The 11,901-nt window shown below is 60.6% G+C and overlaps 1 protein-coding gene across 1 annotated transcript; it reads left to right on the forward strand.

The window, feature by feature from the left end:
- Positions 1–5,745: 5,745 nt before the first annotated feature.
- LOC132249494 (E3 ubiquitin-protein ligase TRIM39-like) lies at positions 5,746–7,097 on the forward strand (the record flags this gene model as incomplete). The annotated part of the gene is made up of 1 exon (XM_059724761.1): positions 5,746–7,097. A coding segment is annotated over one exon (561 nt), but the record flags the coding sequence as incomplete, so codon positions are not given.
- Positions 7,098–11,901: the final 4,804 nt, after the last annotated feature.

Genomic DNA, 11,901 nt, shown 5'->3' on the forward strand with positions numbered 1-11,901 from the left:
AAGCCTCACATTGAACTCCTGTGTCTTGCCTGGGTCGGGTGTATCAGGTGGGGAGGGGTGTAGGTTGTAACCATGGTAGTCTAAGGACACAGGCAGACAAGGTGCTTTGGGTGAATCTGGTATCTTTTATTAGACCAACTTAAATAGTCGGGAAAAAAATTCTTAGCAAGTTTGGGTTCAGAAACCCTTCATCAGGCTGAGGAAGCTTCTGCAGTTGGTGTGTGCTCGTCCTGGATGGAAGAAATAGTGAAAAAGCCAGAGGCTGGGCTGGTACGCATGTAAGACAGGGGAGGAGGGCACGCACGGCTACTGATGCTGGGACCTGGTGCGGCTGTGGTACAGAGCAGCCCTGTGAGGCTCTGGGATCCCTTTCTGCAGATCACAGGGGTTTTTTGAAGCACAGAGCTCTTCAGCTCAGCTTCCCTGAACTTGTCTAGTCCCACAATTAAACCAGGCCCTCCACCCACAGCTGCCAGCCATGACCTCGCCTTCCTGCCCAGGCCTGCCTGTGTCTGGCCCAGGGTTTTGTGTGTCTCTGGCAGACTGTTTGTCCCCTTTTACCACCGGGGCCCTTTTGTTCTGGGTCTGTGCTCTCCCTGAGACCTGGGACAGAATGACTGACCAAGATCCCAGGCTCTGGGATGGGCCTGAGCGATGCCTGGTCCACAAAGCATAAGGCCAGAGCACATTCACGGTACAACAACATTCATAACAGTCCCCATCTAATCCAGGGCTCCAACAGTCATGTCCCAGCTCACGGCCCCAATCCTGTGTGGAGCTGAGTGCCCTCTGCTCCAATGCAAACCTGCAAGAACTGCGCACGCTCAGCACTGGCTGGGCTCACACCCGGCATCACTGCAGTCATGAAATCGCTTCCTGGAGGGAGAGATCTCGGAGACCTTTGAGCTGGACGCACATTATTTCTAGTCGGGGAACGAGGGGAGGGGAGGGGACCGGCAGGAGCCAGTTACAGTCCCTGGTTCTCAGACTGGCCCTGGGGCTGCTCTGACTGACTCCACTTGCCTGTGGTCCCTGAGGAGGGGACTGTACCCTGACACCCCTGCCCCGACACCCCACCCATGAAATTAGCAGGTGGCAGCGGGCACAGGTGCGGGTTACTCTGCTCCGTGCCAGCTGAGCACTACCTGCACCCGGGCATTGCTCATGTGTGCAGTCAGGGCCAGATCCTGCCCATCTGCCCCATCTGCACAAAGGGGCTGGAGCAGGGGAAGGGTCTGCCCGTGTCCAGTTCTGCCTCCCTTGCACCTGTGAGTAACTCCCCCCGGGGCAGCCCCACTGGCTCCTAGGACCGGGGTGGGAGAGCATCACAGTCCAGGGGCTGGAGAAGAGAGGCCCCAACTCTGGCCTGGGGACCCGATCCTGCCACCTGCACCAGGCAGCATTCCTGCTGAAGCCAGCACTGGCTGTGCGTCGTGCGGGGCAGCTTTGTCAGTGAGGATCATGGCGACTGACTGACCTGTTTTCATTTTCCTTCCCTCTGTCCTTCCCGGGACGCTCCGCCAGAGCTGGGTAAGTGCTGGTTTTGTTCTCTGCAATGTCTTGTTCACTGATATGTGTCCTGTGGGGTTTGTGCTTGTTTGTCTGAACTCTGGTTTCTGGCTTTTTCAGGACTCACCAAAGCCCAGAGACATGCAGGTGAGTGAAGCCGACCCTTCCTCCGGGCCTCCTGGCCCCATCTCCCCAGGTGTGTCGGCTCCGCGCTCTGCCCCTGACTCTCGGGGTGCTGCCTGGCAGGGTCACGGGTGCAAGGAGACAGAAAGTTGCCCCGAGCCCCCAGGGCTGGGCTTTGGGGAAATGCTGGGCCTCAGACCCCGGTGCAGCTGCCCTCCCTGGCGGCTCTGCTGCCTCCTGCTAGTGAGGTGCTGAGCTGCTCCCTGCTGACCCCGGCCCTGGAAACGCTCCTCCCTCTGTGGGTGATGCAGTGGCAGGTACAGCATGGAGGACAGGGCACGGCTGGATACCCTCAGGGGGTGGTGGGGTGAGGAACAGGGTGTCCAAACCTCACCCACCAGAGCTGTGAGGTCCCCTCCAAGGGAGAGAGGAGCTGTGTCCCCCCCACCAGGACCCAAAGCCGTGCCTCCCCCTGCTCAGCTCCCAGGGCTCTGGCTGCACCCTGGAGAAGGCAGGGGTGCAGGGGCAGGCCCGTGTGTGCAGGGGCAGGCAGCAGTGTATGGGGCACTGGGGCAGCACAACATCCATGCGTGTCCATGTCGGATCCCTGCCAGGTGCTGGCATCGTGACTCCATGTGATGTGAGAAGCAAAGTGCTGCTCAGCATCAGTGCATGTGGCAGGATCAGTGTGCAGCTGTTTATCCCAGCAGTGCCAGGAGATCCCAGCTGAGACCAGGCCCTGCATGCTTGGAGCTGCCGGGACAAGGAGTAGGAGACAGCCCTGCCCTGCCTGGTGGCTTCTCATCTAAAGGGACAGGACAGACAAGGACAGCCCATGATCCTCTTTCTGTAGCCAGAGGCCCAGGGGACTCCAGGGACTTGCCCAGGGTCACACAGAGAGTCAGTGGCAGAGCAGGGAAGATACTCCCCATCTCCTGGGTGGTGGCCCAGCACCTGCAGCCCAAGCACCTCCATCCCTGCGTGCAGAGCACAAGAAACCCTCCACCAGGGCAGGGGTGAGCAGGCCGGGTGGGAGTGTCAATCTCAGAGAGAAAGTCGGGTAGCAGAGCCCACATCTCGTGTTCTTGTCACATCCTCTGGGTCTCGGGTCTCCTCCAGCCCAGGGGGCCTTGTCCACATCCTCTGCACAGGCACTGCCCCTGTGAGGGGGAGTTAACTGGCCCAGGGGTCGGGGATAGAGAGTTGGTGCCAGGGAAGCTGCTGAGGGGCTGTGGTTTGGGGCTGGGCTGAGAGAAGGAGGTTTAGGTTGCTTGTGGCCAGGATAAGGGGGTTTGCTCCAGGCCGAGGAGACAGCCTGGGAGATGGACACAAAGGGAGCATGCCGGGGCAGTGGGATGAGTAAGGGGACAGGGCATGAAGGGGCAGGTGGGCACAGGCAGAGGATAGAGGGTGGGGGCAGGAAAAGTGGCCTAGATGTGGAACCACAACATGACTGATCCGTGGTGCTGGGGGTGGGAGAGAGGATCCCAGTGGGAGGGTTGCTGCCGGAGGGCATCCTCCCACGACCAGTTTTGCTGCCTGGGCAGCCCCTGCGGCCGCTTGCTGGGGCTGATCACTGCAGCCATTTCTGGGAGCAGCTGCTGCTGCTTTGGGAGCGGCTGCCGGCGCGTCTGGCGGCAGTGGCAGCGATCAGCCTGTGCTTCCAGGGGGCACCGGTGCTCCCGCCTGCCTCGCCTGCCCATCACCTAGGTGGTGAGCGCGGCCGGTCAGAGGGGTGCACCAATGCTCTCGGGGGTATATGTTTGCCCCCATGCACCCCCTACGTGTCACCGCTGCCCCTGGCCCTGCTCTGCAGGCTGCTCAGTGGACTGGCCTCAGGCGGCTCCAGGCTGCAAAATGCTGATGCCCAACCTTGGCTCCCAGCACACATCCTGCTGCTTCCTCCCGGTGTCCCTGCGCTCTTTCCCTGACACCCATGTCCTCTCCCAGCTAGAGCCCAGACTGTGCCCAGCTGCTCCTTTTGCCTTTAGTGACCAGGGAAACCCTTCTCCTTCTCCCTGAGCTCTTGCTCAGGCCGTGTGTGTTGCCTGGGCTTTGGACAGTGGCTTCTGTCACTCCAGGTCCCTCCCTCCAGGAAGGGTCTTCACGGCTCTTTCCCTGAGGCCGCAGGAAGGGCAGAAAGCAGCCTTCAGCCAGGCCTGGGGTTGCCCAGAGAGCTCAGACACACCAGTGCAAGCACCAGCCCCTCCAGGCAGCAAGAGATGCTGAATAAGATGACTGGGTCCCTGCAGCGGTTCTCTGCCCAGGATGGTGCAAACCAGCAGTCAGTGCAGGCCTGGCCCACACAAAGCTGAAGCCAAAAAGCTGCTTTCACTTGGGCCTGGTACATATGTGCCTGGGTCTGGGAGGGTCAGTCCAAGAGACCTTATAGGGGCTTTGATGACCCAGGCCAGCTCTGTTGGGTGGATGAGCCCTGAGGTCCTCATGAATGGAAGAAGCTCTGCAATGAAACCCAGCAAGTCCCACGCCTTACACGCACACGATCACAGAGTCACAGAAAGAAGGACCAGGAGGAACCTGTGAGATCATGGAGTCCGGTCCCCTGTCATGGGCCAGGGTGCAGGGGGTGGAGAGCACACACGCTCCCTGGGGATGTGAGCCAGTCCCTGCCAGCACTGTATATGCTGGGGGGCCTGGGCATGGCTGTAGGGGAGTTGTGCAGCTCACAACAGGGGACAAATCCCTCTGGGAGGAGAAGTTGGACTGGACCCGTCTCTGTTTTCAGCCTGGGTGTTGGGTGGGAGCAGGGCCGATGTCCTCAAGTGGGCAAATGTCACAGCAGGTCTGGGGACAGAGCAGAGGGAAGGTGCATTCACACTGGTGCTCTGAACAGACCCATCCCAGACTGGTCATCCTCCCCAGCCTGCCCTTGCACAAGTAATGCACGAGTCTCCTGTGGTTTCCAAGGACTGCATTTCCACAGGCCCCAAGTGGCCCCGGAGCCCAGGTCCTGTTGGGAGCCATTGGGATTTCTGCTCCTGGGTCACTGCGATGTGTTTGGAAACTGCATCGGGATGTGCAGCTTCTGGCACAATGGAGGCTGGCCAGTGCGGCAACTGGGCCCACGGGACTGGGATTGTGCAGTGCTCTGGGGGCAGACGGCCCCGGTCCCAGCAGTGTCCCAGGTCCTGTGTACACGGGGTGTCCTTGTCCCAGTGCAGTTCCTCCGGTGGAGACCCCCAGAGCAGACACACGGCGGGGGTGCTGGGACATGTCTCTTGTGCAGCTGAGCCCAGAAGTTTGGGGCAGTCAGTAGGGAAATGCCCCCTCCTCGCTCAACTGCCCCAGACTCACCAGCAATGGGCCCTGTTCTGCAGTGCTTAGTGCCCCTGTCAGTGCTCCCCCTGCCCTTCCCTCCCCTCCCCACCCCGTGCGCCCAGCCCCATGCACGGCCCTGCCCTGGGCTGCGCTCTGGGGAGGCGCTGGCTGTGGGGTGCCCTGGCTGCAGTCCTGTGCCCACAGGGCTGGGGCATGGGGGTCCCCGCTGGGGCAGAGCAGCCCAGCCTGGGGTGGCAAGGGCAGCACCCACCTGCTGTCGGCAGCACACCCAGTGACCCCGGCCCAGAGCACAGAGACCCCCGGGCCCTGCCCCCTGCCACCCCTTCCCCCGGGCAGGCTGCTCTGCTGGGCCCCTCTGCTCCCTGCTGTCTCCCAGCCCGGCCCCCTCCCTGCAGCCTCCCTGCCGCCCCCCTCGCCCCCTTCCCAGCAGCGCCCGCGACACCAGCGCAGGTGTTTGGAGCCCACTCCTCTTGCCCCCCCAGGCAGAGCAGCCCCGCTGGGTGTGGGGGAGGGGCTGGGCAGGGACCTGCTGGGATGACATCATCGCATGCCCCTCCCCCTTCCGAGGCCTGCCCCGCCCCCACCCCATGTCCCTCCCGGCTCGTGGCTCCGGTGCCCAGGCCGGGAATGCCCCGGGGAAGAAGGGGTCAGTGGGGACGTCCCGCCTTTCTGTTCCCCCATTTCCTGTTCCCCCATTTCCTGTCCCCCCATTTCCCCGCGGGGCGACGGTGGTTTCCCAGCAGGGACCAACCCGCGAGTCCTGGGACGCAGCGAATTCCCCGTGATCGCGGGGACCGCCTGCCCCGGCCCTGACCCGTGACTCTCTCCCCAGTGGACGTGACTCTGGACCCAGGGACGGCTCATCCCAACCTCGTCCTGTCTGAGGATCGGAAATGTGTGAGACACGGAGACACCCGACAGGATCTGCCCGACACCCCCGAGAGATTTGACACTTGTCCCTGTGTCCTGGGCTCGGAGGGGATCACGGGCGGGAGGCGCTACTGGGAGGTGGAGGTGGGAGACAAGACGGGCTGGACCCTGGGTGTGTGCAGGGAGTCTGTGCGCAGGAAGGGGTGGGTCAGACTGACACCTGGCGATGGATACTGGGTCGTGTGGCTACAGGACGGGGGATACAAGGCCTGCACCTCCCCCATGACCCCGCTCCCCGTGTGCGTGCGGCCCAGGTGGGTGGGGGTTTTCCTGGACTACGAGCGGGGCGAAGTCTCATTTTACAACGTGACCGACAGGTCCCATCTCTTCACTTTCACTGACACCTTCTCCGGGACCCTGCGCCCTTTCTTCAATCCTAGTCTCAATGCTGGGGGCACCAACGCGGCTCCCCTGACCCTGTGCCCGGTCCCAGCCCAGCCCTGAGGGAATCCCTGTCCCTGCCATGACCCGCGGGGGGCACAGACTGTCCCCTCCCCGCGCCCCGACTGCCACCCCTCGGTGCCCCCGGGGTGGGGACAGGGCTGGGGTCTCCATCACAGCACTTGCTTCATGTCCCAATCCCCACGTGCACAGCCTGGGAGGGACCGGCTCCAAGCTCTCGTCCTTCATGTACAGATCCCTGCCGTCCCCGTGGTTTGTCACTTGGGACTTTGCTTTCCTCTCTCAGCAGTGTCCTCCTGCCTCTCCTCTCCTCCCCTCCATCCACGCCCTGTCCTTTGCTCTCTGCGCCTCCTGCCATAGCGTGTGAGGAGGTGAGCACGTGCTCGTGAAAGCTGATGCGTCTCCGAGTCCGTGAGCCCAGCGGTGCTCAAGCTTTCTGGTGCGCGAGTGCAGGGCCCCACACCACATCTAGGGCCACACGTGCAGTTGGACTGCACAGGCGGACCCGGACCCCGTGCACGTACATGACGGCTCAGTGCCCCGGGGACAGGGGTGCTTGGGTGGCAGGGTGTGGGGGCAGCATCCCTAGCAGGGACAGCCTGCTGGAGCCGGGGCAGAGCCACGATCCCCTGCGTGCGTGCTGTTGTGTCTTATTGTGTTTGCTTGCACTGCCCCTTCCAGGCCAAGGCCCCCGTGGTCAGCATTGCAGGGTTCAGTTGCTTGTGGCAGTTTTGTGGCATTGGTGACTCCATTTTCGCTGCCACGAGGAGCTGGTGGGCATTTGGTTCCTCTCACACACCAGGACTGGGCATAATAAATGACTGCTAGTTCAACACCGGAGTGAGCAGAGTGTTGTTGCTGAGCTCACAACTAATCGCGTGCCCTGCCCGGAGCGTGCAGGCTACAGACCATGGCTCTGCGCTGGCTCCGGAGCAAGCCGCCCGTCCCCCGTGCCCAGCACCTCTGGAGCAGCCCCTGCGCTGCTCTGCCGCGTGCTGGCGGCGTGGCTGAGGCGGGGTCTCCTTGGAGAGCGGCACGAGCCGTGCAGGCACGGGGGCTTTGAAAGGGAGTCCCCGGCTGACCGGACCATGCCCGTGGGCCGGACGTCCCCCACCGCTGCGCTAGAGCAATAGAAAAGCGGGTCGGCAAGGGGCTTCACTCGCAGAAAAGCAATGGAGCACACAGGTATGAAGTGGTCGAGTGGGTGGTGTGCCTGCACGAGGGGAAACGATGGGCTGTCTTGGTAGATCACTACAGGGACGAGGGGTCTTCGGTGTGGGACAGGGGAGCAAAGGGAACAAGACAAGTGTTGGATCCCTCAACTCAAGCAAGAGGGCCGCCGTGCCGGAGGAGATCCTGCACCGCTGCTCAGCCCCAGCTTGGCCTGGTCTGGACTCCTGGGAGCAGTCTGGGCTCCGTGTTTTAAACAGACACGGGGGAGTTCGAGACGGGCCAGAGGTGGGGAGGGAAGGCCTTGGAGAGCAAGTCCTCGGAAGAGAGGCTGTGGGAGCTAGAGACTATGAGAGCAGTCTGCAAATCCTTGGAGGGCTCCTCACTCGTCCTGGGCGCCGGCTTGTAGATCTCATTCTTCCCGGGTGCTTTCCTGGGCATTCATGACCTTCGTGGCTAGGGAAGGGAAGCAATGGCACCAGAGACCAGGCAGAGGGAGAGGACCAGCATGGGGCAGGGACCAGACCCAGGACAAGTGCTTGAAACACAGGTTTGCTCCTCCCTGAACCACCAAGGAAAGCCGGGGCTGGTGGAGACGGCTGCTGCTGCTCCAGCCCCCGCTCGAGGGGAGGGGAAGCAGCTCCTCGCTTGCCCCTTTCCTCCCCATCGGTGGATGGCCAGAGGACCTCTTCCTGAAGCCTTGTCCCGCTGGAGCAGTGGATGCGAGTCAGACTGCCCCGCCAGCCTCGGGAGCTCTTCCCCACAGACACTCAGGGGATCTTGGGGCCAGGCTGCCCTGGGCAGGTGGCGTCTGGCTGGCAAGGTCCTGCACAGAGGCTGGGGGAGCCCCCGATGCAGGGAGCGTGGTGACATGCCCAGCACTGTGGACTCTGAATCTAGCAATCCTGGCCTGAGTCTTGGCAGAAGCTCCGGCTTGTGCTTCTTGCACCGCCAGCTCTTTTGCCAGTCCCGGCGTGGCTTGGCTCTGCTGTGTCCTTGCACTTCCCTCTCCCTTGCTCTTCCCTGTGCTTTCACAGCTGGGCAAAACGCAGCCTCTGGCCTGGATCTGGCCCACAGCACGATTCTTCCAGCCCGCGGACGGGGGCAGTCCGAGCCGTGGCACATGCAGCCAGTCCCACCAGCCCTGGGCACACAGCGGGACTGGGGCAGCCACAGCCCCAGTTTTCCTCTGCCCCACTACTGGCAACATGGAGCAGCAGCAGCCAGATGCCGCCCCCCACCGCCATGGGCCCATCACGTCCACTCAACTGAGCCTGCCCTGCCTGCCTGCCTGCCGGGGACCTCAGCCAGGCCCAATGGAGATCCCACCAGTCTGCCCACTCTGGCATCCCCAGCAGTGTGTCTGCAATGGACTGGCCTGGGCCAGATGGGATTAATTGCCCTCCCCCACCCATCCGAGCTGGGTCAGCACCACATCCTGCCCTGCCGCACTGGGCTGGGTCAACTCCCCACATCTGATATACATGCATTGTTGTGACACTGCTATGCCATGGGGCACGAGCACGTGGCATCGCTTGTGTGACAAGTGCGTTCTAGCAAAGGAAGAGTGAAGCCCGGGGACCTCAGCGCTGCGGACTCATGCCCTCCTCCCTGCTGGACACGGAGCTTGTCGGGGCCTACGTGGAAAATTCACACAATTAAATGATAATATCAGTGCCCATTTGCACAACAACGTGAACGCATGACTGGGGCACCTGAAACAAAACAATGGAGCTAATTTCCTCTCTGGCTTTGGTATCCAGTACACCCAATGCCCAACTACTCTAAACTGATCAGAATAAGTTCCCTTTTCAAAGCGATTGCCTCTCCTGTGTTATTGGATCACTCCCCAGTCGAGATGTCTGTGCCAGCTGGACAATACCTGGGTTCTGCCCAGTTATCACAGCAACCTACCCAGTGCCTTACAGTGCAGGCGATAAGGTGCTCATCTCAAGTAATCAAGTCCTTCTGCGATTAAATCAAGTCGTATACCTCCAGTTTAGGGTGTTGGCTCAAGCAATCATGTCATGCCATAGTTCAGCAGATGAGAAACCTCCGAAGTGATGGAGGGTTTTTGTGCGTGTCGGGTTCACCCACAACAGCCAGAGATGGATCCAAAAGGCTAACATTCACAACACAACCAAGGGACAATGACCTCCACTCTCAGCCTTGTCTGCACCGTTATCTTCAGCCCTTCAAGAAAACTATGCATTGAGGAATGAGTATAAGAGAAGGATGCAGCTGCCAGCAAGGCGCGCTCATCTGAGAAGGGAAACCCCACACCGCCCCATGCTAACCTGTGCCCAGATGACCACCCGCAGGGACGGATCCACACCTGGTGGGAGGGAGGCTGCAAAGATCAGAACCACTTCCTTGCCCGTGTTGGTGAGAAAACCACTATTATGGCTAGAAATACTGGACTGGATTATAGCTTATTTTATTTGCAATGTAACTGTAGGTGCGGTGCTACCCACAGCCACATCCGGATTCAGGGTCCTGCAGTGTCAAATAGCCTCGGTCAGCCTCCCGGCCCTAGGGCTGGGGCCACCTCTCCGTGGGGTGCCTTCTGGGGGTTTCCCCACAGACTGGATCCAGGCAGTCCAACTACTTACAGTTTATTATTTACAAAACCGGAGGTGGTTCATGCACCTACTTTGAACGTCTTCAAGAGCAATTTGGATGCTTATCTTGCTGGGATCCTATGACCCCAGCTGACTTCCTGTCCTGGGGCATGGGACTGGACTCGATGATCTTCTGAGTCCCTTCCAGCCCTAATGTCTATGAAATCTGTGAAAATCTATGAAAACAGTCAACATCTGAATGAGGGTAAAGCAGACCAGGATATCTGTAATCGAATTGCCGAAGGCAGGTATCAATGCACTGAAACACGCCGTCTCAGTTGAATCACAGGCACCCTCAGTACAACTCCCCAGCGTCAACCTTGCACTGCAGTGACGTTCAGCAGGAGCACGCGGGGGAACAAGACATCCGCTCTCCGTCACACTGCCAACACAGGAGCCATGGCTGGTGCTGCTGCACAAAGACCTGCTCTCTGCCAGTGCCTCCTGGGCAAGAGCAGCTCTCCTCTGCTCCACGTCGGTGGGATCTCACAGGCAGGATGCAGGGTGGATCCTCCCCGCGTGCCATGGTCCTAGCGCCTTCCTTCTCGGAGCCTGGCTGAGTCCCCGGGCCAGAGCTCCCTGCCCGCTCCTGCCTCAGGACCTGAGCACAAACACGCGTGTGCTCTTGCAAGCAACAACTTTCTGCAAACTTGCCCGCTCTGCCTCTGCAGGGATCCTGAGCCCTGCTCAAATCCAGCAGCAGCTGTTAGAGAGCCCGATCAGCTGACTGCTGCTCCCCGTGCCGGGCCCGCTGGAGTCAAGGGCCCCGCTGTGCCCGGCAGCTGGGAGCCCCGTCGGCTGCTGAGGCTCCCCGTCCTGGGAGCTTGCTGCTGGCCGGAGCAGGAGGAGCCTGGGATCAGATCGAGCGTGGGCTCCCCTCGCGCTGGCAGTATAGTATGGCGGGGTCTGCTGTTCAGTCCCAGGATCACACGTCCTGCCAGGAAGCGCAGTGGTGGGGATCATGTGTCCGACCCCCTCGTGCCTTCAACTGCACATCTGCCAGGGCTGGAGACGCAGGAAGAGAGGAGGGTGGCGTGTGGCTGAAACTCCTGGGTGTGAGTGATATGTGACACTGGTAAGACGTGTCTTACTTGGGGCCCAGGCTCCGGCACTGAAGGCACCCCTCCACCTGCACGGGCTACTTTCTGCCTTTCAACAGGCAGACGTGACGTGCTTGGCACTGGACTGGTCTGTCATGCCAGACTAGCTGCAGAGGTGGGCAGTCCTCCATCTACCATCGCCACCAAAACCTGCTGCTTGGGTAAACGTTTCCAACCAGCCGGAGATCCACTCGGTCCTTGCACAGGAACCTCCTGCTAACAAGAGACCTAGTCCAAGGGACACGCGCCTACTGCCTGTTGTTATAAAGGCTTGGAGCCGAGGGGATCTGCTATATTATGCTCAGGTGTGTCTTTCTCTGGGCCTTTACAGCAGTCCAGAAAACAGATCACAGGGTAAAGACATGCCCCCCAAGCCTCCGAGTGGGGCAGAAAACAGTAAACTATTCATAGATTCATAGGTGTTCGGGTCGGAAGGGACCTCAAAAGATCATCGAGTCCAACCCCCTGCATGGGCAGGAAAGAGTGCTGGGTCTAGATGACCCCAGCTAGATGCACATCCATCCTCCTCTTGAAGACCCCCAGGGTAGGGGAGAGCACCACCTCCCTTGGGAGCCCGTTCCAGACCTTGGCCACTCGAACTGTGAAGAAGTTCTTCCTAATGTCCAGTCTAAATCTGCTCTCTACTACCTTGTGGCCATTATTTCTTGTAACCCCCAGGGGTGCCTTGGTGAATAAAACCTCACCAATTCCCTTCTGTGCCCCCGTGATGAACTTATAGGCAGCCA

Source organism: Alligator mississippiensis, chromosome 1, assembly GCF_030867095.1.
Source record: "Alligator mississippiensis isolate rAllMis1 chromosome 1, rAllMis1, whole genome shotgun sequence".
Lineage (NCBI taxonomy): Eukaryota > Metazoa > Chordata > Crocodylia > Alligatoridae > Alligator > Alligator mississippiensis.